The 26,615-nt window shown below is 34.7% G+C and overlaps 1 protein-coding gene across 1 annotated transcript; it reads right to left on the bottom strand.

Moving 5' to 3' along the window:
• Positions 1-3,813: 3,813 nt before the first annotated feature.
• On the bottom strand, positions 3,814-26,615 carry LOC117329357 (multidrug resistance-associated protein 9-like). Its single transcript, XM_033887280.1, is given in 26 exon segments — positions 3,814-3,994; positions 3,996-4,079; positions 7,326-7,439; positions 8,105-8,183; positions 8,435-8,594; positions 9,120-9,303; positions 10,577-10,663; positions 11,369-11,555; positions 11,798-12,080; positions 12,386-12,515; positions 13,337-13,552; positions 13,717-13,895; positions 15,034-15,141; positions 15,488-15,629; positions 17,595-17,798; positions 18,114-18,186; positions 18,620-18,744; positions 20,048-20,119; positions 20,418-20,482; positions 22,637-22,766; positions 23,536-23,643; positions 23,917-24,065; positions 24,520-24,604; positions 25,115-25,177; positions 25,652-25,825; positions 26,535-26,615. Coding segments are annotated over 26 exon segments (3,438 nt in total). The 5' UTR covers positions 26,592-26,615; the 3' UTR covers position 3,814.

Here is a 26,615-nt window from a genome sequence, read left to right as displayed (position 1 = left end):
TAAGTAAGAATATGTTGATTAGTTGTAAGTCAATTGAAGGACAGTTGTCTTCTATAAATTGCATTTCAAAATCGTTCACATATAATGAAAATAACAGAGGAGACAAAATTTCTCCTTGAAAAAGACTGATATTACAGTAAAAAAAATCTGAGCAAACGCCATTGTTTTTTCCACAACATCTCACATCTTCGTTAAGTGATCTGATAATATTTAACATTTTAGCTTCGATACCTTCTTTTATTAACTTGTACCATAAATTCTATCTATTTATCATGTCAAAAGCTTTGGTATAGTCGATGAAACAGCAGTATAGACGTTTTTAGCCCACCATCATCAGATGGTGGGCTATTCAAATCGCCCTGCGTCCGTGGTCCGTGGTCCGTCCGTCCCTCCGTCCGTCCGTCCGTCCCTCCCTCCGTCCGTCCCTCCGTCCGTAAACAATTCTTGTTATCGCTAATCCTCAGAAAGGACTGAAGGGATCTTTCTCAAATGTCATATGTAGGTTCCCCTTGGTGCCTAGTTATGCATATTGCATTTTGAGACCAATCGGAAAACAACATGGCCGACAGGCAGCCATCTTGGATTTTGACAATTGAAGTTCGTTATCGCTATTTCTGAGAAAGTAGAGAAGGGATCTTTCTCAAATTTCATATGTAGGTTCCCCTTGGTGCCTAGTTATGCATATTGCATTTTGAGACCAATCAGTAAGCAACATGGCCGACAGGCAGCCATCTTGGATTTTGACAATTGAAGTTTGTTATCGCTATTTCTGAGAAAGTACTGAAGGGATCTTTCTCAAATTTCATATGTAGGTTCCCCTTGGTGCCTAGTTATGCATATTGCATTTTGAGACCAATCGGAAAACAACATGGCCGACAGGCAGCCATCTTGGATTTTGACAATTGAAGTTTGTTATCGCTATTTCTCAGAAAGTACTGAAGGGATCTTTCTCAAATTTCACATGTAGGTTCCCCTTGGTACCTAGTTATGCATAGTGCATTTTGAGACCAATCGGAAAACAACATGGCCGACAGGCAGCCATCTTGGATTTTGACAATTGAAGTTTGTTATCGCTATTTCTCAGAAAGTACTGAAGGGATCTTTCTCAAATTTCACATGTAGGTTCCCCTTGGTACCTGGTTATGCATAGTGCATTTTGAGACCAATCGGAAAACAACATGGCCGACAGGCAGCCATCTTGGATTTTGACAATTGAAGTTTGTTATCGCTATTTCTCATAAAGTACTGAAGGGATCTTTCTCAAATTTCATATGTAGGTTCCCCTTGGTGCCTAGTTATGCATATTGCATTTGAGACCAATCGGAAAACAACATGGCCGACAGGCAGCCATCTTGGATATTGACAATTGAAGTTTGTTATCGCTATTTCTCAGAAAGTACTGAAGGAATCTTCCTCAAATTTCATATGTAGGTTTCCCTCAGTGCCTAGTTATGCATATTGGGACCAATCCGAAAACAACATGGCCAACAGGCAGCCATTATCGCTAAATCTTAAATTTTATATATAATAGGTTCCCCTGGTTTGAAAAGTACTAGCTATAGAGGGCTGTTTCTGAATTTACACAGATTAGTAAGACTTAGAGGAAGGGAAAAGTAGAGAAAAGATCAATCTGACATGGAACCTATAAAGATCATTCAATGGTGGGCGCCAAGATCCCTCTGGGATCTCTTGTTTACTTTTAAGAGTACGATTAATCAACGCCTGTAATGTAAATAAAGCATCTGTCGTTGAAAGATTCCGCTTGAATCCAAACTGAGCATCAGTTATCTTATTGTGCTCCATGTCAATTTTCACTAACCTATCATTTAATACAGACGTAAAAAAGTTTACCAATACAACTGACGATTGAAATACCTCTGTAGTTATCAGGGTTATATCGCCTTTCTTAAATACTGGAACAATATTTCCAACTGACCATGTACGAGGATAAATACCTGATTTAAAAATATTGTTAAGAACAATATTCAGAACACAGAACACTTCAGAACAATGGATAAAATACTCATTCAGCATTTCATCGATACCACACGCTTTGTTGGATTTAAGTGTTCGGATTGCACATTCTATTTCAAAACCTGTAATATCGACATCAAGTTCATCAAACACTGGAGTATGAATGGGTATGTCATCATACTGGTTCATATAATTATCAATACTTTCATCAGTTTTTATTTCAGAGGATGCAAGATTGCAGAAGTGTTTATGAAATTCTTCTAGATATATTTTCTGTGAATTAACCGACGTCCTTTTTCTGAATTGCTTATAAAACCGTTTTGAGTTATATTTTCTAAGATATTCTAACATATTTCCCTGGTGAAGCTTATATTCACGCTTCAACTTTATTTCAAGTTTTTTATAAGACCTCTTGCAACTGACGAGATTTTCACGATTTTCGACTGATTTATATAAATTAAAAGTAGAAAGTGCTATCTTGTATTCTCTGAACATTTGCTTACATTGATTATTGAACCAAGGCTTATCTTCAGTCACCGCTTTCTTATCTCTGACATGTTCTGTGACATTTGAACAACAGTATGGTGACATTAAAGTTTTTACAAGAGCTGAAAAATTATTTACAGCAGTATTGATACCCCTTTCGCTAAGATCAGAGTCATTACATAGTTCAAATAGCTCAGTGGAATTTGCCAGAAGTGTCTCTTTGATCGACTGTTTTTCGTTCTCATTCCATTTTACAGTTATTCTATAGGATTTGGATTCTATATGAACAGTTTCTTTCATAACGGAAAATAACGAAGGTAATGTGAACGACACGGGAGTGGTCAGAAAAATGATTATATACACCAGATTCGAACTGTGCTATGGACTTAAGTGAATATCACGGTTAACGTGTATCTTTTTGTGATGAATATCTGATGTTATTATGAAGCAAAGTTGGACCGAACTAAACAATGAGTCATCTGACCAAAGGCAGATACCAAGGTCACGGTGTTCAAAGAATTAAGATCAATGTCAGGTTTAGTATTTTTCACTGATGACCATTTTTATGACATTATGAATTAAAATTAGTCTGAATTAATGGGCAAGTCAACTGACGAAAGATCAAGGTCACTGACTATAGTTTGTTTTAGGGGGTTATCACCCCTTGAAAACCTAGAGCTATGTTGAGGCAGGGTCTCCTTGTAGTAGACAGCTCAAAACCACCATGGGTAAGATGTATCGAATCCTCACCTGGGTGATCTTCACCCGAGGTTATGTGTCCGACACTGAAACCAACTTAACTATCGCAGCCACTCACTGGATTAAAATTTCAAGGTAATCTGAGTCCAAAGGTCAAAGACATAGAGGATTTCTGACTATGACCCTGGCTCTTGATGGTGGAAGTTTTAAAATAAATCAAATATGGAGGTGGAAGGATTTTGGTTTCTTGCTATTGTTTTTGAAGTCCAGATGTCAGACGTCAACTTCAGCTATATGAGCAGATGTCTTTTTAATGACGATCTAGTTCCCATTAATTAATTAGCAACCAAAAACGCTTCAAGAGAATTGGGATGATTCGGCTATAGGCAATTTGAACGAAACCGAAGAGGGAAACGATGTTCCAGCTGAAATCAAATATGAAACATTATATATATAATTGATATATTACATCGGTTATTTTATTTGTTATGTCCCCTTTTCAATCCTTTTCCGTTGACCTTAAGAGACACACTATTGTCGTTGGTCCATCCATTCTTACGTCTCGTTGAATTTGGTCTCTAGTCCGCTTTATCGCGGTTCGTGGGGGGAAATCACATATTCTAGTATCTGTTTAGATAATTGGATAAAAAAAAAGTCAAAAATCATGTGACCGCACAGTTTGAGCACGGATCATACTGCTGAAATGTGAAGAAGGATTCTGTAACAAGGTCTGTGGATTGCCCATTTCTATCACCTTTCCAGCGTCCATAACGAGTATGACGTCACAGTGTAAGACGGTGTTGAGTCTGTGAGCGATCGTCAGGACAGTACAGTCCGGAGAAACTCTTCCTGATCGTCTCCTGTATCATGGCGTCTGTGGACGTGTCGATAGACGCAGTGGCTTCGTCCAGAATCAGGATCTGAAGTGAACCATTAAGATATATTCCAAAGGAAAATACGTCAGATACGTAGAAAGCGAAGTAGAAAATGATTTGTCTCGCCTGCGACGAAAAGTATAGATACGCTGTTCAAAAATATTAGCACAATTTGAGTCTTAACAAGGAAGGTCTGTATAGTTAGATCACATAATGGACACCTCAACACACATTTCATTGACGGAATATAATCCATCATTAATGGCCCAGTAACTCTTTAAATTAGGAAATCTGGACTTAGGTTTGTGCTTAGCTTTATTTTTCAAAAAGTACCATTGCTATTCAAACTAAACTTGGAATATAGGTAGTCGAATTGTAGCAAGGACATTATAACACGTTAAAGATTACATGTTTCAGTTTTGAAATAACGCCGGTCATTGCCGTATTCAGTAATTTCGATTTTCTGCTGTATAAATTGGCGCGAACTGACCCTCTTAATTCTTCTTCCGTGTTGAGGTTGACATTATACCTGTGTGAGTAATACATTACAGCTCAGTTCAAAACAGGACGCTTCCTCAGACAAAATTTAAAAGTAAAAAAAAATGTAAACAGAGACTGCCTGTCGTCTATCAGGACGGCATTGGTCTCCAGAGCCCCGTTCGATTTCACTCTTCTCATTCTAGAATATATCTTTCGGTCACTCGATTTGAAGCTCTTCTGCTTCTGGAAGATCTTCTACCTCTTCCGTCTCGAAGCTGGATGAGTTTCACTAGAGAAGGATTTATAACCCATACATGCACATGTTGCAAAAAAATTAACATAATGGCAAAAAATTACATAATGGCAAAAACTTTTTCACTTAAGTGCAAAAACCACATAATGCAAAAAAACCTCTTTTGCCATTATGTAGTAATCTTTTTACATTATGTACCTGTGCACATAAGTACAAAAAAATTCTTCGTATCCCTCTCTTCAAAATGGATCGTTCCAGTAATACTAGAACTCTTTAGCACTAAACAACACAAATGTCATCCCTTGTCTGCACATGTCGGGTGACCCTTAAATACATGTACGCCATAGGAAAATATACGCCATGGGGGTTTTACTTGCATTTTGGGAATTACTCAACAAAAAGAGATTTTGATATTTTCTTTTCTAAAACACATTTGTTATCATTATTTTCCTTAAGGAAACCATGACAATATCTCTTAAGAGGAGTAGCATAGCAAAAAACTTTTTTTTACACTTAAGTGCAAAAACCTTTTTTTTTTTACACTTAAGTGCAAAAAACCTTTTTTACACTTAAGTGCAAAAAACTTTTTTTTACACTTAAGTGCAAAAAAACTGTTTTTACACTTAAGTGCAAAAAACTTTTTTTTTTACACTTAAGTGCAAAAAACTTTTTTTTTTTTTTTTACACTTAAGTGCAAAAAACTTTTTTTACACTTAAGTGCAAAAAACTTTTTTTTTTTTTTTTACACTTAAGTGCAAAAAACTTTTTTTACACTTAAGTGCAAAAAACTTTTTTTACACTTAAGTGCAAAAAACTTTTTTTACACTTAAGTGCAAAAAACTTTTTTTTTTTACACTTAAGTGCAAAAAACTATAAATTTGTCCCTAGATTATCATCCATTTACATTATCAGGCCTGGGAGGGGGGAGGAGGCTTTTACTTTATATTTTTTACTAAGAATTTCCTGTAATTGTAAATATGTCTAAATTAATACATAAAAGCATGTGAAGTGTCCTTATTCCTTCACTGTTTACATTATTTTGGTCATAAATGTTACAGTTAATCCCATTTATCATGCTACACTCCGGAAATGTCGATATTCGCAATGACATGTGATACTCTTTGCAAAATAGGAATATTTCTTTAATCAATACTTGGGGTGTGACATAATAATTCAACCAGCACAGTTTCAAGCTCTGGTTTTCAGCTTTGCATTCAAGTCAAATGCAGTTGCATTTATTTCCACAAAAAGTAAGTAAATTCATAGATATTTGCGTGGTAAAGACAGTACTATGTAATATTACCATAATTATAACTTGTTACCAAACATATACTGGAAGACGTGGTCAAAGAAGGTCTACTGTAAAAAACCTTCTATTATGGTTTATATTTCACATTGATCGATTGTACCATTTCAAAGCAACAAAGCTTTTTTTTATAATTGTTTCACTTCTATATGTACGGGTTACTTCCCTCATCACTACAGCTAATTTCGATAAAATTGTTTACATTCTATCTTTATATTAATTGCCGAGCATTTGTTTCAACTGAGGACACCGGCATGAAATTCGTGTCTCGGGCGACATTTGTCGGTTATAATTTATTTATCTATTTATTTATGGGTTTTACGTCCGCTATTACGGCCTTTCAGCTGACGAGTCGCTCGGTTACAAGAATAACACGAGGTTATATAGAAGCCGCCAGAAGCCGCCATATTGTTTACGTATCGCTAGGGCACACTGCGACAGTATGCATGATTTGATTGGTCGATACGAAATTGATAGAACTTCGCCCATTGGTCGACCAATCATTGTACTTCATTTTGGACCAGTCGAAAAAATTACTTCTGTAGGTGAATTTCTTGTTGGAAACCGTTTCATTTTTTTGCACTTAAGTGCAAATAATTTTTTTGACACTTAAGTGCAAATCTTTTGCACTTAAGTGTAAAAAGAACATAATGGCCATTTGGCTTTTTTTGCACTTAAGGTGTGTCTGTATTTTATCCTAAAACGGCCGCCCATACATGTTTGTGTCATCGTGTTTGAGAAAACTTAAAAAACTTGCTTATTTTTTGTTTTATTCTCCCGGTTTACTCGATTTACATATAACGGAATACGATCTTCTTAGAAGGCTTCTCTTCTGAGAAGAGTGCAAATCGAACGGGGCTCAGGACACGCGATCTAGTCGGGGCCCTGGACTCCTCTAGCGAGGGTGCGGACTCTTGTAGGCAGTTTCAGTAGTTTGCCTTGGTGGAGAAGTGAAATTTGAAATTGTCAAGTTTATGAGCAAAATAGTATAGTGGTTGGGCTCCTTTGTGGTCAATGGAGAGTTGTTAGAATATCGCAAAGTGAAATAGAAGAAACTTTAAAAAAATCTTTCGGATAGTGAGTCAGCAATGTTTCTTTATACATGTACATGCATATAGAAACTAGGCAACGATAGTAAGTCGAATTTAAATTAATGAAGATAATGCTGTTTCCTCAACCTTATACGGCCTTAATACATGTATACAAAGGAAGGTCTTTTTTTTCGATATGATTTTCCTTAACAGCTTCTTACCTTATTTTGACGCAAGATTGCACGTGCTAAACAAATTAATTGTCGTTCACCTACGGAGAAATTTTCCCCATTTTCCTCGATTTGCAATTCAAGAGTCTGGCCAAGAAGATTCATCTAAACGAAAGTTCAATACACAATACATAAAATGAAACTAATTGTGTAGACCTCTTATGTATGGGATACTTCAAATTGAAAAAATTGTAATTGTGTAGACCTTTTTTTGTATCGGATACTTCAAATTGAAAAAAAAAAAAATGCGACAAGTGTACTTGATAAGGAGTAAGTATGGCTTGTCCATTTGGCAGTAAGCTATCCGTTTAATATGTTATTCGAATGCCATTTGCAAAAATGACCATTACACATTTTATCAACATACAGAAATAATTATTTTTTCATTATTCAATGCAGCTTTCTGATTGATAGATTCGCGAAAAACATGACGTCACAATACGACCATTGACGTTGGGTACTGATTTGTTCAAAATAATCCCATATTAATAAGTAACATTGTACATAAAAACGTGTTTCAAACTTGAACTCTTTCATAAATTAATCATAAGCATTGATGTCAATATCTTTTTAGTTTCATAGGGGTATTAAAAAGTAATTGTTTGCAAACTTTTCTAAGAATCCGCTACTCGGATCCATACAGTTTGCAAACAATTTTCTTTTATACCGATATGAAACTAAAAAATATTGACATCAATGCTTAAATAATATTCAAGTCATATCAATGGATTGATAGAAATTCATACCGAAAAGTACAAAATTATTATTACCTTTTCTTTGATATGAACATGTTCCAGTGCTATCCACAACTCTGCGTCCGTAAACCTTTCAAAAGGATCCAGATTATACCTAAACGTAGAATTCGTTAGTAAAAATAAACTCCATATAGTCTCATTAGACACAACGAGTTTGATTTTAATGTTAGAATATACTGGGCATTATGCTCAAACAAACCAAAAATATACTGAGCATTATGCTCTAATAAACAAATGTAAACAAGGCCTTATCGAGATATTACAAAAGCATCAGAAAAAGCACGAGCTCACAATTATTATTTACAATCATTATTTACAAGAATAAGTTATTCTGAACACACTTGCCTTAAAGTACCAGCAAAAAGTACAGGATCTTGTGGAATTGATGACAAACTTGCACGCAATTTATCTCGAGACACAGTTCCAATTTCGACGTCGTCAATAAACACGTGACCTCCCGATAGATCCGTCAGCCTGAACAGTGCACTAACCAATGATGACTTCCCTATGTACGTAGGCGACAGATATAAACATGGTTAAGTATTTATGTAGTCATATATCAAATGGATTTAATGAATATCTTTCCAGTGTCTACAAATTAGATTGCAAACAACAAGCAAAGTAGTTATGCACTATTTTGAACAAAATACAGCTACAAGAATGGTAACCATTGTCTTGTGTTAGAGAAGAAACCGATTTCCTTTTCTCAGAAACGATTAGAAGTAAACAGGTTTGGATTCAAAACATTTAATACTGATCCTGTTTTTACTTTTATTATCAATTACTTCCACCGTTTCCGCTTGTCCGGATTGACTAAAGTAAAAATATATTGATGCTGACCATAGTTTTGAAAGTCACAAAAAACGGTTCTTAAAATGAACGGATCAGCCAGAAATATTGCAACTGATGCACAATATCGCTTTAATATCTGAAAGTGATAAAAAGTTGAACCTAATCTTCATCGAAATGACATTTCTTACATCCATTCTTTCCATCTTTTATATGTATAATAAACTTATTCTTCTCTTACCTGCTCCCGTGCGGCCTACAATGCCAACTTTTTGTTTGGGAAGGATATCAAAACTGATGTTATGGAGCACTGGGTCCATGTCCATACGATATTTCATCATCACATTTGAAAACACTATCCTTCCCTGGTTTGGCCAGCTATTGTCTACCTGCAAACGCCCAGTGTCCTCTTCTATTTTGAGATTCTAAAATATTATTAATTTGCATAATGTAAATAATGAAAAAATGCTACAAGAAAAGGATATAATACAATTAAGGCCAATATTAGAGTATCGTAATAGCATCTGTTTCCAGCTCATTTTAACTTCATTGTAGATTGTCACCACACTGACTCTTATTTTGTGACTTTACCGGATCTTCTATTCCTATGTTAGGTATAAAGTAAGATATGTTTGTATGCTTGTTGATATTCCTGACCGTTACGTTGTCACACTCTAGTTCGATGATGATAATTCCGGATTTGACCTGAACTTGCATAGTGGGTGTCGTTTATGAAACAGAAGACGCCCACCCTATCGTGACACTTCGTATTATTTCCCTTCTGCGCCTCATGCTAATGTATATAGAGGTTACACAGCGAGTTTTGTTGTAGATGATATTTCTTTCACTCGAGTTTGTTATTTCTGAAAAATTACAAAAACACGAGCTTTAGCGAGTGTTTTGTGTAACTTTGGAAAATTGACTAACGAGAGTGAAAGAAATATCAAATACAACAACTATGAGTTTGTGTGACCTGTTTCTACCGCAATAGAAAAGCTATACTGCGGATAAATTGACATGTTTTGTGCCAACGTGTGTTCTTTTGATAATATCGGGATGGGTGTAAGGATAAGACTAAAAGTGAAATGCCGCTAATTAATATGCAAATCTGACAATTTTGGAAATGTATGGAAATATTACAATTTATTAATAATCATAACAAATAATAAGCAAGTTTATTAGTTTTAAAGCAATCCATTGATAGAAATCTTTATCATTATCTTTGAACTATGACAAAACAGTTGGGAACTACTTCTTGCGCATTATCATTTCCGGACCTTGCGAAACGGGCTTCACATGTTAGCCAATCAAAACGCGTTGAGCAACGTGATTAAGAAATAGTCCGGGTCAAAAGTCACCGTGTGAACCAATAAAAATACATTTAGAGTTTATTCCACGTGTTGTATAAATTGAATGTTATTCAGATTCATATAATGATTATTTGATGCCTTGGTAGTCGAATACCACCACCCACCTATTGTGGTAGAAACATAAATATCTGGTCATATTAAACGGATAATCAATTTAGTCAATACTCAATAAGCAGAGATATTTTTACCCTAAAACACAAATACATACATGTGAAATATATCATTATTTTGATCATAATCTATATTCTAACAATGGGTAAAACTGTATTACTGCACAGCATGGTATCTATATATGTTATCCTCATATCTTTATACATCGTTTGTATACCTCGTACTCATGTATGCGCTCGATCGCTGTAAATTTTGCCTCCGTCTCATTGAACATACGGGCGAGGAACTGGATTAGTGAGGCCGCCTAGACGAACAATACATTCATATTTACTATCAATGTATATATATTACGAATAAAAGTACAAATTATATCAAATTATATCTGGGCCTTACGATAAGTTGGCCTATATGGCATTGTAACCTAAATAATATGTACAGTAATATATCAGCTTGATAACCGCTATCAACATTATATTTTCAATTTAAGCGATTAATATAATCTAACATGGGTCTGTTATGTGGACAGGGATATCTCAACACGAGTGTAAGAGTTTGGCCAGTCAGCACGAGGCTTGCCGAGGGTTGGGAAATCCTTGTTCGCGGAACAGATTCATGTTTGACTATTTTTCTCACATAATTGCAAGCAACTGTAAGTTTCTATGAAAGTTTTTCATCGCGCCATCTACAATGCTCCTTGGAATGTAGATCATAATTTACGACATGCTCTCCCTTACGTAAAATGATGACGTTACGTTATTGTAAGTAGCGTCATATAGCGCATGCCAGCTATCTTTACCTACTATTTCGTTTAATAATCGCATTATTCTTTCCTGCGTTCTCAATTTTTAGATATAATGTTAACTTATACTTAGTGTCTATGTGATATAAAGGTGAAGTTTAAATTAACCAACTGTTACATGTTATCGTGTATATATCAACATCCAAAATATATCTAAATCCATATTCTTCAAGGCAGTATTGCGTATAGACATATATTTAGTATACATACATTGATGGACAACGTCAGTGATAGAGCCGACATCGCTGGGGATATGGAACCCTTTGTGGTAAGTACAACTATAATTGTGATAATGGTCAACACAGAACCCCCAATGTCTATTCGCAGGCCCATCCACCTAACGCAGGCATGATGCAGCATCAATCCCTTGGTAGTTGTGTCCGAGTAATGTTTACACCTTTAATGAAGAAATATCAAACTTTACACTGATACCATGGTTTGTCAGTTGAGATATGTATTGCCCCATTAATTCACGCTGATGTTCAGTTGAGTGATATACAATGGATGGTTTGTTTAACAGACATCATTATTCTACAACGTATAAGGGATTAAATACTCTATAACACAAAGTTTAAAAACCAATATACCTAATTATGAAAATGTAATCTTGTTTCAGGCCATATGTGTTACATTACCTACCTACTCATCAAGTTCTTTTCCTGTCCGTAAACATTAATGGTGTTAAGTCCATTGCATGTTGTGGTCACATGACTTATAAATGATGATCGAACGATGTTTTCAAGACGCTCGAAATTCCGGACCGACACGGATGCTATAGTATTGATTATATAGAAGTAAACTCCAGCGGAGAAAACCGCAATGATGTACAAAGGGAAATTGTAAACTGTGCTGATGAAATACAGAAGTACGAGGATCAGGGCTCGAAGTAAACTATCCAGCGTAAAAGGTATAAATACATCAGCTAGAATAAAAAAAGAAACAATTCTATTTTAAGAAAAATATGTCGACTTTAGTGCGTTTAAAATGATCTATATTTGACAGATAAAATAAATAGTATTATGTGGGAAAGAATTATTTAACATTTCAGTACCGCCAATCATTTTCATATCAATTAGTTATGAAAAGAAACATTTTCAGTATATTTCTATATATTTGAATAAGTTTTGCAATAAAATGAATAAATACATATTGTGCCATATTTCCGAAGCAAAATTAATTTATCAATAATAGAACCATGCTGACGTCTAAGCTGACACTAAATCTTACCATTTTCTATGTCTCGCGAGAACCGGTTTATGATTCTACCCGGCGGATTTGCGTCAAAGAACTGCATTGGAGCACTCATCACTCTCCTCATGGCATTGTTGTGTAAGTTTACAGACGCCCTTACCATCACCTATATAAAATAGGAGCCAACAACACTAACAGCTTATAGTTAACAAGATATGATAGATTATAGATAGAAGAATGTCCTGACCATATCAATGTCATTTTGAATGGATGATCCATGCAAGCGGTAGATAAGTACGTATTTTATACATACTTCATTTCCCTACTAATCCTCATTGAAATAGAATACATGTAGTATTCATATTTCAATTAATATATAATTATATTTACATACGTAAAGTTTTGTTGACTAATCATATAGTAAATACTACAGGTAAGAGATATGCTACTTCATAGGTTTGGTTTGGTTTGATTTTGTTCAACGTCCTATTAACAGCCAGGGTCATTTAAGGACGTGCCAGGTTTGGAGGTGGAGGAAAGCTGGAGTACCCGGAGAAAAACCACCGGCCTACGGTCAGTACCTGGCAACTGCCCCACGTAGGTTTCGAACTCGCAACCCAGAGGTGGAGGGCTAGTGTTAAAGTGTCGGGACACCTTACTTCATAGGATTTTGTATGATAATTTATCTGTTGAGAACCTGTTTTAATATACATGTATATATAAAAATGTATATACAAATAAAATAAAATGTAGATATGAGCTCCATGGATAGATTATACAAGATACACCAATGGCACTCCATAATAACCAAGGTTAGTATATATAAGTAGATTTTGGATTGTTTACATAAAACAGATTATATAAACACATATAATACTCATGACAATTTCGGCCAACAAGAAACTGTTGACTTCAATGAAACAATTAATCCTTGTTCTTAATTCCGGTCTTATATTTAATCTTTTATTTGTGAAAGAACTCGCTTACCATCCCTGCTATTGCTGCTTTTAATATCGCCAACGCAATCACACCAATAATTGAATAGCCGTAAACAGTGAACCAGACCGTTTTCTCTAACTCGATTTCCCTGGAGGAGGTTGGTGTTTCTGTGACATTGCCAGGTGTCGAGACATTGCCAGGGGTAGAGACATTGCTTTCAGTTGTATTGGATTCAGAACGTAACTTAGTCTGTCCTGGGTCAGTCTGTAAACCAATGATAGAATGGGTGAAATTGACACTGATGTGTAGAAATGATGACAATAATAATTTATCATGCTAGATGGAAAATGGGTCCTGGTATAATTATCGACACAGTGCGATTCCAACATTTATCCTGTGTTTTTATCAATATTTAAAGTTGAACCTACAGTGGCTTTTATCCAAAGTCCAAGCCACCAGTCACTGAAGGTAAGTGAAGATATGGAACAAAGATATATCAGGATCACAAAGGCTACCGTTAGTTTTCCTCCAGCTGCTCGGATGTAGCTCATGTAAACATCCATACTGATGTTGCCAATCTTAGCTTTCTCTCTGTCCGTCAAAATACCTAAAAATGACACAACATCAACAATGAACAATCGGTTGATTTAAGTTTAAAATAACTACACATTATTGCCTTTTTGGAGGAGATGTGCAGTATCCGAGTCGGAGGCGAGGGCACTATTCCATCTCGAAGCAAACTTTTAAGACCATAGTGCCCTCTAAAAAGAAGGAAATAATATTTTGGTACATCAGACATGAAGTTTACTTTGCTAATTCCAATGTCAAACCCCCGCAAGGCCTGTCAGTTTCAGCCGTTTGCGTCGTCTACGTCCAGCACAACAATAGTGTTAACAGTACTAGTGACGTCAAAATCGATTTGAATTTCGAGGCAAATTTGATAGTGCCCATACACTCATGTATGAACATGTGATGTTCTAATATGCAGTATTATATTTGCGGTACTTCTGGTTACCTTTAGGACTCCGGAATCAGTGAACCGACATTCGAAGGATTCGAAGGATCGAAGTCATGTAAGAACAGATTTCAAATATGCTTTGCATATTTTAATATCGTCATTTTGTTACGACTGTAGTAGCATAATTTTAACTTGAACACATGAAATAGCCTAACGTCAGCAAACAAGTACAAACTAAAAGCTACATGAATTCGTCAGGGTGGGGACAAATAGGGGAATTAGAGGTAAATCCACTTAATGGATTTAAAACAAATATGGTCGGTAGCATTATTGGATAAGAAAGGGTGATCCATTTTTATGTAAATGGAGAATGTGGTTCACCTGGGGTGGGAGGGATAGGGAAAATATAGGAACACACTTTACATGGGTACTGCAGGGATTATCACTAGAAGTGCTCTACCAAATGACAGTTGTGGAAGCTGAATTTAACTTAAATTTGTATGAGCCATATCCGGCACACTGTGGTATCAAGTTTGTACGTAATTCATAAATTTTATTAACTATCTACAGCATTTTCCTATTCAAAATTTTCAGCTTACGTTACTCAAGAACATTAAGATATTATTTTGAAAAAGGAAACAACGTCAAATACTCAATGAAGTTATGGTCCTTGTATAAAGAGATACTTCGCATAACGTAAGTAAAAAATGGAAATCAATTGTGACTATTACAGAACTTCAGCCCCTTTAAAGGAAAATAATGCAGGTCTTTAAAAATTAAAAATAACCTTTTTCATAGTTGTTATCATGATCAATCTTTCTTGTAGATGCGTTCTGTTGTTGATTTTTTGTCATATCAATACTTTCCTGCCGATCTACATCTTCTGCTTTTTCGTCTGAAACACAATACCAAAATTTAAGCTTTTATCCATTGATTATAAGAATTTTACTTATTGTTTATAATTGAAAACATGAAGTTGTAATAAGAGTTGTCAGTACTTTTACTTCGCATGGTTTTCTAGTTCAAACACGTGCCTTTAAAATATATTGCATATCTATATTTGTAACTACTGTATAATACTTAATTGTTATCCAGAGATTTTTTCTGGCAGAGCGAATGCGAAATAAAGTAAGAAATATCCCGTCTGGGTAGATGTTTGGTACATTGGTAGATCAAGCTTACAGCTGATGTTGATATGGCGAGAAATGGGGAAAAAGATAGTGAAAACGAAATTCTCTTACCTACAGTACCAGTATGAGCCGTGTTGAACTGTTCCCACAGCTTTGTGAAATGTCCGTCTTGTGTTAACAACGACTTGTGGTCACAGTGTTCAACTATTGCGCCCTCATCCATAACGTAGACTTCGTCGCAGTGCTTAAGATACTGTTTACCATTGTCACGATACGATCATTCAAGGTTTACAAACTTTAGAAATTACTTACATTATTTCCAAATCGCATCTTTGCTATTTGTTTTGATAAAAAAACATTTATGGGACAATAATGAATTTCCCTCAAATATAGACCAAATTAAATTTCCATGTTCAGTTATATATGGCATAAAATATATGTGATTGCATTACAAACAGCGATTTTGTTTATGCCCGTCATTTTATGAGGCCATACAAAAATGTATAATGTTATCGATGACCGTCCGTCCCGTCCAGTTCTAAATCAATACCACTCCTCGAGAACCCCTCAAAAGATTGGGTTTATATTACATGCGATACTATCATGAAGTTCTTGCTTGGTCTTATTCCGGTAGTCATTGGTCAATAAAGGGGATACATTTTTCGAATCAATATTATATCTTCAGAACTCCTCAACAGATTTGATTCATATGTTAACCATATTGTCATAACATCAAATTCTAGATCTGATCACATTTTGGTAGTCTATGGTCAATGTTTAAAGATCAAACGCCACTTTTGCACCTTAATGCTGAATTGACACAATCTGGCGTGTCTCGTTTCAAGTCATACCTTGAGCACCCCTCAAGATATTTGGTTCGTATTTATACCACAGTATCATAACGCCAAGTTCTATGCATAGGGACAGGGGCTTCATGTTATATAAATAACTACACGCTAGAGGTATCTTGGCGCCCACCATTGAATGATCTTTATAGGTTCCATGTCAGATTGATCTTTTCTCTACTTTTCCCTTCCTCTAAGTCTTACTAATCTGTGTAAATTCAGAAACAGCCCTCTAGTACTTTTCAAACAAGGGGAACCTATATATAGATTTAGCGATAATGGCTGTCTGTCGGCCATGTTGTTTTCCGATTGTCCCAAAATGCAATACCAGGGACCAAGGGGAACCTACATATGAAATTTGAGAAAGATCCCTTCAGTACCTTCTGTAATATAGCGATAACAAGCTTCAATTGTCAAAATACAAGATGGCTGCCTGTCGGCCATATTGTTTTCTGACTGGTCTCAAAATCTAATATGCATAACTAGGGACCGAGGGCAACCTACATATGAAATTTCAGAAAGATGCTTTCAGCAATTTCTGAGAAATAGCGATAACAAACTTCAATTGTTAAAATCCAAGATGGCTGCCTGTCGGCCATGTTGTATTCCTATTGGTCCCAAGATGCAATATGCATAACTAGGCACAGAGGGGAACCTACATATGAAATTTGAGAAAGATCCCTTCAGCACTCTCTGAGAAATAGCGATAACAAACTTCAATTGTCAAAATCCAAGATGGCTGCCTGTCGGCCAATTTGTTTTCCGATCAGTCTCAAAATGCAATATGCATAACTAGGAACCAAGGGGAACCTACATATGAAATTTGAGAAAGATCCCTTCAGCACTTTTTGAGAAATAGCGATAACAAACTTCTATTGTTAAAATTCAAGATGGCTGTCTGTTGGCCATGTTGTTTTCCGATTGGTCTCAAAATGCAATATGCATAACTAGGCATCAAAAGGAACCTACATATGAAATTTGAGAAAGATCCATTCAGTGCTTTCTGAGAAATAGCGATAACAAACTTCAATTGTCAAAATCAAGATGGCTGCCTGTCGGCCATGTTGTTTTCTGATTGGTCTCAGAATGCAATATGCATAAATAGGAATCAAGAGGGAACCTACATATGAAATTTGAGAAAGATCCCTTCAGTACTTTATGAGAAATAGCGATAACAAGAATTGTTTACGGACGGAGGGACGGACGGACCACGGACGAAGGGCGATTTGAATAGATGGTGGGCTAAAAATGTGTATCAAGTTATTTCATTTGTTCAAGCACTTTATAACATACACCACATTAGATGTGACCTTGATTGACACCATATTGTAATGTATATATTTGTATCATCGAGTTGGTATCTTTATATATACCTCGAGATGATGAGTCACCAAAACAACAGTTTTGTCTTTCAACACATTATCAATACAATTTTGGAACAAATGCTGCCGAACGTGGATGTCAACGGCGGACAGTGGATCGTCAAGGAGGTAGATGTCGCTGTTACTGTAGACAGCACGTGCAAGACTCACGCGCTGTTTCTGGCCACCACTTAGGTTTATCCCTTTATCACCGATCTGTAATGAAACCCTCTATACGTTATCTGCCAGTCTCTGGTATCAATACATTCCAATTTGCGTTACCATTATATCTTTGATTTCATTTATACTGTCCAGGAACGTACATGTTGGGTGTCACATATGCACATATACCCCCCCCCCCCCCCCCCCCCCCCCCCCCTCCTCCTCCTCGATATAGTTAGCTAGGGTCGCTAATGTTGTGATAATATGACCATTCAATACCATTCTTGCAAACTAATCCTGACTACCAGATTGAGTGCAACTACAAAGCAAGTTGATAAAATGTATTAAAATGTGTGATCGTAATTTTACCTCAGACATATCACCGTTTGCAAGTATACCGATATCAGAGTCCAAACTGCAGGAGTGCAAAACCGTGGTATACCTGAATGGAAATTAATAAACCATTTTACTGAGGAAATGGGCACCGTAACGCTGTATAATTAAGAGGAAGAAAGAAAAAAAAAACACCAACAATTGACTTTGTCTGGCAAAGAACATTCGTTTTGAAAATATTGCCTGTTCTTAGTAATGATGCCAGTACATTTGTTCTTAGTAATGATGCCAGTACATTTGAGCAACAACATATATCTGACATTGATTGATTTGCTTATCGACATTTTTCTGAAAAAGTTTCATGTGATTCTCAAACAAAAGTCTTCCAATATTGAATGAAGTAGTTAGTTAACTGAGACCTAATTATTTAATTTCATATTTTAATAAGTTTGACTTTAAAATTTCATTAATTGACACAGAACATAATTCAATTCACGTATTATCTTCTGAAGTAAGTAGCAGTGATACTCGGCATTATTTACCAATCTTCTTTATAGGGTTTTCCGAAAAGGATATTTTCCCTTAATGTCCCGTTGAAAACCCAGGCTTGTTGTGCGGCATGTGCTATGGAACCAGAAACAGCAAGATGACCTGAACGCAGGGACATCTGAAAAAGATATATCAAAGGTGTTTTTTTCTGAGAATTTCAGATAAATATCCAAGATGGAGGAATAAGAAGGGTTTTTTTTTATATTTAATCATACTTATTTTTACTTAATTTTTTCACCAGAATCTTTATTCTTTCCCTATGCCATATCTTATTTGAGAAAAATAAAGATCATAAAATATATGGACAAAAGACAAATATACCATGTTAGGGTTATAAAGGATGGTCATTCGTTAAAGGGACATCACGGTAAAAACGTTGTAATTTTCATTGAATATACGTGTTTTGTTCCTTTCCAGTTATGTTTCTGTGCTGTCCAAATGTTTACAGTCGATCCCTATGTCCAGCTTGACCACTTGATTTAGTTGGGAATCCCCCTCTAAATTTAGCGCGGAAATTATTTTTAGATCATCACGTGACTGTTTTGAAATCGCGGCAACACAAACACTCGATAGTTTACAAGGCGAAATATTCCATCTGGGATAACGATATTATACAGTGGTTTAAATGTTAAATAACACGTTCTGTATATATTCCGGCACACATATTTATGTGTAAATAAGTGTAAACACTGTACATATAGTATAGTGACAGTAACGATGTTCTGGTACAGACTGTATAAATATTACAGAGTTTGTGGAACTACTACCGAGTTTGTGTATTACCGAGATTGCCATGACCTACTATTCAGCAATCAAGCAGAATACGAGCAGCGTCCTTATTACTGCTGTTTTCATGTTTGAACTGTATTGTACTGCTTCCCCAGTTTAATTCTAGGATTATGTTTGATCCATTTTCCCATTATTCTCTTCATTGCGGAAGCTGTTATCGTTTCCAACCGCAGTCGATTCACATTGGAAGCCATTTTTGTTTCCATGTGTTTTAGTTTGTTGTGCGCATGCGTTTATCGTATATGTCACAAAATTAGCATATTCAGAGTATTGATCAACGAATTGTGATAACCTTTTTATAATTAATAATTGATGTTTTTTATGTACATATATCATCAAATTCGAATGGTTACTGTTCATAAGGATATTTGTTTTAAAGATATACCCAATAATATGAAAAAATACAAAATAAAAATTGGTTTACCGTGATGTCCCTTTAAGACGTTAAGATATACACCAATAAAACATGTTTTATACTGGATCATATCTAATAATTAAAAACGGGTTCGTCAGAGTTTTAATGTTGCACACCTGATAACCAACGCAGTATCTAATTTAGCAAAAAATATAATACCAAATGATATTTGTAATTATGGCAATATTGTCATTATTTAAAGACTTCCATTGCTTACCCTTCCTATCAAAGCCTGCATCAAGGATGATTTCCCACAGCCGTGAGTACCGCATATTCCAATATGCTTACCCTATGCAAACAACGGGGTACGGATAAAAAAAATTCTTTTTATGTATAAAATCTTTTATAAAACAACAGTTCATTAAATTATATTGATGTATTTTTATTCATAGGAGATAATCAAGGTAATTTGATTGTATGTCGGAAGACAGGGGCATACCTGAAAGTTGGCAGTTTCTAAAAATAGACTTTACCAATCATATAACTTTGTAAAGTGTGAAGAGTATCATACAAAGTACAAATAATTGAAAGGATTAAAAATTAAAGTGATTTTAATCTACGTGAGTCGATAAAATGGCTGTAACTACCTTTACAACAGTAAGATTGGAGATCCGTAGTACTGATGATGTCCTCGAAGAACTGCAATTCAGTTCTAGATAGGCAATGTAAATAACAAGAGCTGTTGGAGAACAGCATAGCTCGTCTCGCAAATGTTTGTCAATAAATAATTAAAATCTATTAATTGGTATGGTTTCGCAAATTGCATTTATAATATTTATATTGTTTACTTGATCAGAATGTGTTTTGTGTATTCATGCAATTTTCAAAGCCATACCAATTTATATATATGTGTAAATTATTTATTGACAAACATTCGGGAGACAAGCTTTGCTGTTTAGATTGAATAAATATATTAACTACAAATATAATTGCTTTTTGACCTATATCTTATTTTTTTTGATAAAATAGTATCCTAATGAGAGTTGTCTCCCTTGAAAAATGTGGGCCGGTATATAAATTGTCTAATGTGAGCATTTTCACATTGTTTTTTCCCCCAGTTTCATTCCAAGAAGGGATAGTGTACCTCCAGAGGACTCTTTACCAAATATTAGCACCTAAGTACAATCATAAAGTGATGTGTGTTAATAGCTTTAAACACTTGCACAAAAAATATTATAAAATCTCTCCCCCCCCCCCCCCCAAAAAAAAAAAAATCTTTCAGTTTAACTCCTGCAAGGGATAGTTTAACCTCCAAAGGGAACCTAATACCGTGTATTACTATGCCTTCAACACTCGCAACATAAACTTACAAAAATGTTCAAGATTTAAAAAAATAAAAATAAAAAACAGATTTAAAAAGAAAAAATCCAATTTTTCTTAGCTTTACTCCAGGAAGGGATAGTCTTACTCCATAGGGACTCTTTTGCCAGATATCAACACCCTAGTACAATTATAAAGTGATGTATTAAAACCTTTTAACACTTGCACCAAAGTCCAAAAATTTGAAAAATCTGAGTAAGTTATCGAGAAAAGAAATTTTGTATAAAGTCTTGAATTTCTAAAAAAAAATCCCATTGTGTATGAATTATTGTTTCTTTTTGTTTTTTCAACGAAAAAAGTATGGACCATGAAAAAGTTCAAATCTTTGAAGACGAGAGTTAGTTGTTAAGATAGTCACTGTAATTTTGTATTTTTAGTGTGTGAAGAAAACAAAGAAAAATAGAATACTTGTTTACAACTAACATTTTCATTACCATTCAAGTAACTATTGATAGACATTTTTGTATTTAAAGAAATGATCTGACATCCACCTCGTTTACCTTAGGTCAATTAGCAACCGGACTAAGAAATGTATAGAAATACACAAAACAATACTATGACTTGTTTGCAGTCGGAATTGAGTATGAGCTACGGTCAGTCGTACTAGACTATTCTTCTTATATATCCGGACAGTTTAGTATTATCTAGTTTGATATAAAAATATGCACTAAACACATTTTTTATATATATTCTTAGTTTATTACTGCCTTACTTTGTTGACCTTGCTGATTCGGCGTATTCTTTAGTATATGTATATGGTGCCAGCTAATTTATTATTGAAGTATATGCGTTCATATAGTAAGCTATATAAGCTGCATAATATCTTTTGGCATTTATTGAAAAAATATAAATATAAAATCAATAAATAAAGTGTTGTTTTATCTTATATTCTACTTAGTATAGCAATATATTGTTTAAGTAGTTAATCAACATCTTATGTATTTATCGTTCTGTTTCATGTGATTAACAGGTGTCTGAGACTTTGAACGTATCATCCTCATATTTATTATACACTGGAAGTATTATGATCTAAATGCTAGCAATTGGGATTTTAACAAAGGTGTCGATGTTATCGTTTAGTCTGGTTTGCCTAATTGTAGCCTTGTGATAAATATATCTTCTTGTATATCATATCCATAAATTTTCATTGTGCTCGAGGTTCCGAGATAATGTGTCTAATGTCATTCCGGATTTTATTTAATTTAGGATCGTTGGCATCGTATAAACTTCTTCGAAAAATCAATCTGTATTATCTTTATCATTGCCTGGAATATCTGTGCCGGTAAATAATTGTGTGTGACGTTTATGCCCCGTTTTATTTTCGGGACATTACAGGTAACATTCATTCTCAGTTACATTTGATGTATTCTCCGTGAGTTTCGATATTCATCCTTGTTTTTTTTTGCTGTGATATACCTATTGCTATTAAAACAATAAAAAAACAAGAAATCATAATATATAATTTTTCAAACAAAAGTTTCTGTACCGTCGATCTTGTTGTCTGAATTGCTGTTCACGCTATCACGCACAAACACCGCGTCACGGACTTCAATAGAATTCTCTGAATCAATGACATCTTGCCCCGGTTTTTTGTATTCTTCTTCTAACATAAAACGCTGTGATGGAAATTAAGAGAATATTCTTTAATGTTTTCTGTAACATTTGCCTATTAAACGTCAAATCATTGATCAATTATTTTGAATGTCGATTTTTACATCACTTAGATCATTGAGATAGTAAAAAGTACGACAATTCATTAGAGCATTTATGAAAATATAGTTTTACACAGAAAATAAATTTGACATTTGTAAATTCACAATTGACGATTTCTTATATTCTGATATTGCTATATTCATACATTTATATACTCTCTTTTATCTAATTTCAAGGAAACGTAATAAATTTCTATTATTTAATTTCAAGGAAACGTAATAAAGCGACTATTCTTTGGTTCCTTACCCTGATCCCGAGTAGAATGTTGAACATCAGTCATTTTTCACTTGTAATACGCACTAGTGCAAATATCAATCCTTGTCGGTTGCGAAAAATTCATTTTTTTTACTTATCATTACGACTAGAAACATGAACAAAATGTCCGGAAGTAATAACATAACTATCAAGTTAAACATTAATGACATGATGTGAAGCGTAGACACAAAGCTCAAAGGCAACAACACCCTCCAACTCTAACTACCGATTATCCAATGGTCAGTTTATATGATCGAATAATGATTTCCTTTGGTGATTAGTTATTTCGAGATAATTTTTATCTAGTTTTAAGGACAGGTATCATATAATATCGGCAGTCTTCTGAAAAATGATTTCTCCAGACAATTCTACAAAAGGATATAGGTTATGTGCTCGGAGGTGATGACCCTCACTTACCTTTATCCTTTCAAAACTGATCATGGTTTCTCCAAATACCCGGAAGGCGAACGGAACGTTGATAACTGCATTCCACATAAAGTTAAGAGTGGCAACAACCGGAAAGCACTGCAAACATAATATGACATCATAAGAAAAAAACCCAAAACATTTGTATCGAATTATATTTTCTATTAAAGATAAATTTACAGATGCTACATGTAGATAAAAAATCGTTACAATTTCTAATTCTTCAATTCCAACAATTGGGTAATTTGCATAAATCGGTCTTGTGACTATGAATCCAACCTTTTCGACCGCGCTACTGTGATACTTTCTCTGATAGAAGTCACAGTCAATATCATTCAGTTCACCAAGGAAGTAGAAATAAACACATATTACCGTTGATGCTGTCAGTACATTTCCCGCATATGCATACAGGGTTATGGTGGCTACCGTAGAGAGCGACGGTGTAAGAGGAATGATGGCACTGGAAGCCAAGTTTAATATTGCAGATTGCAATACCGGTCTGCTTTCCGTTTTCCTAATATCTGTTCAAAAACAGTAGTGAAAACCATATTTTATCGCTATCAACTGTTACTGGGGGTATACTATGATTGTGTCACTTTTGTAGCTTTAAGTTTGCAATCTAATTATCAAGTTGAATTAAAGTTTGATCATTATATCATATACCAAAGATAGCCGGGTATGGAGGATGGATTTACCGTCCTGTTTTACCTCCACCTTAACATCCTGCAAGATGACTTAAAGTTTCAGTTGGTTTTGTTTCTGATGTAGTTGTTATATTTAGTACTCAAATTGTGAAATTGAGTTATTTTGCCAACAAATCCAGCAAAAGCAACTCTAAGACTGATAAGCGATGTTTTCTTAGCCTTAAATTTTGATTGTATCTGATATATAACTAGTGTCCAATACTAATCAACACTAATCCGGAAATCACATCATTATCTCGTGCTCGTGTTTTTGTGTGCGAATAAAGCTTACCCGTAATGGAACGTTGGAATACTTCCTTCCACACATACATTTTTATCAGTTTCATGCCTGCGAGAACTTCATTCATCTTACGTATCTGTAAAAGTATATACATGTATTACCAATTACAGTAAATATACAATAAAATTTATATACTTTAACGGTTATCTTGTTTGAAAGCTTTTCGCACTTGAAGCGTTGCGCTTAATTATGATTGTTCTAATTGCACTATGTACTATCTGTATAGCAAATTATTTGTGTCAACTGTTTTCCGGGCTAATCTGTTGAAATTTGGTAATGCGCCAAAATTTCAGTACCCTAAAATTAGAACATTCACAGTAGGCCATTTATTGTGATGTATACTGTAGTGAACAGAACGTCGGAAAATGGAAATCTTGAGAATTTTCCAAACAACTAAAATGGATTTGTTGTTGTTGTTTTTACGCAAAGAGCTGCTTAAAGAAAGAACAAAAAATTCAAACAAAAAATAACAAGCACTCATTTAATATGATTCAGTTTTTAAATGATACAGAGGAACTATTTTATATAAATTGACATTAAGCAATACATAATGTTTTTTAATATAATAGCCTAATTCAGTACATACTCTTATATCCGTCCATTCCAATGTCCGTCGTCGGAGAATAGAGATCATTTTCATTAGTAATACCTGAAGAAAAAAAAATCTGTTATAAATAAATACTGGTATGAAAAGATGATGCTTGGAATTATTATTGTAAATAATTATTGTTTGTCATCTGAAGAAGCATTGACATAAGTTGCGTGATATTTTTAAACAACGTTACATCCTGAATAAGTAACATACAATACGATACTTTTTTACTGCCTCAGGTTTACATCAAATTTAATAAAATCCATTCATATATAAATGCCCCACTATTTGGGGCATTTGTTAAAACCTCATTCTGCATGCATACAACATTAGATAACAAGCGTATGTATACTCTATAACATTTGGTAAAATTACTGCGAGACCTTCTGAACAAGTAAATGTTTAACGAAAATGTTAGCTTCGGACGGATGGACAACTGAAGTCATATTTTAACCTTGCGAGTTATTGATTCTGGGTAAGCATTACTAGTAACTGGTTGTCGAATGTATTAGGAAACAAAAACAACCTTACCTGGAATAAGGAGCACACGAAAAAGGTTGCAAATGATATGAAACACCACACTCCTGTGAGGTAGTAGAGATAGGCTGTTCCGATAATCAGACTGACGGGCATCGATAAGATATACACGAACAAATGGGTGTTCATGGATACTCTCAAAGCGTCTGACCCGAATATGGTAATAACCTAAAACATTATTTCATTCAACGAAGTAGCTTTGATTTCAATTCCTTGACCATTTTTTTTAATATCAACTTGGTTAATTGCTTCCCTAGGATAAAGGCTAGCACTTTGTCTCTTCATATATAAAGGAACGATATCTAACACAACAGTGATGCTTTACTTGTTTATTCAGTTGCAACAATGTATCAGATTAGTTTTACAAAATAAGATTGTTGGTAAATGTTGCACATTCTAAAACATTTGGAAAATGATTAATATATTAGAAATTTCACACGCAAATGCGAATGTACAAATATTGTAAAGAATGTAATTGAATGCAAGGAAGGCGGGAACATATGCATGTTAAATTGTCAATTATGTCAACATAGATATACATGTATATACACACATGTTTGTGAGTGAGAACGAGTGTCGCAGTTTGTTAAGTATGCCAAACTCTGCATGAAACTACATCAGTTCAAAATACGATAATTAATTATCACTGCAATCATTAGCTAGTGGTGTGATATTGCCTCAAACCTAACCTTGTCTATCTGTTGTATGGATCAATTGATATTAATCTAAAATCTTTTATTGTAGAGTCTGAAATTGTTTTACTTTAATTTCTAAAAAAAAAACTTTTGGTAGTGTTTAAAATACGTTCGTCGTAATGAAAAAACCGCCCCAATATATTATTCCACATGTTATTTCACCAGAAAAAAAAAGAAATAACCTCAGATGAGATCCTCCCATTCATTTTCTTCAACTTTAGGAGCTTTCTGTATACCATTCCCAGTATCCCAGATCGAAACCG

This window comes from Pecten maximus, chromosome 6, assembly GCF_902652985.1.
Source record: "Pecten maximus chromosome 6, xPecMax1.1, whole genome shotgun sequence".
NCBI lineage: Eukaryota > Metazoa > Mollusca > Bivalvia > Pectinida > Pectinidae > Pecten > Pecten maximus.
The sequence above is the reverse complement of the archived record's forward strand: the minus strand, read 5'-3'. Positions and strand labels throughout refer to the sequence as shown.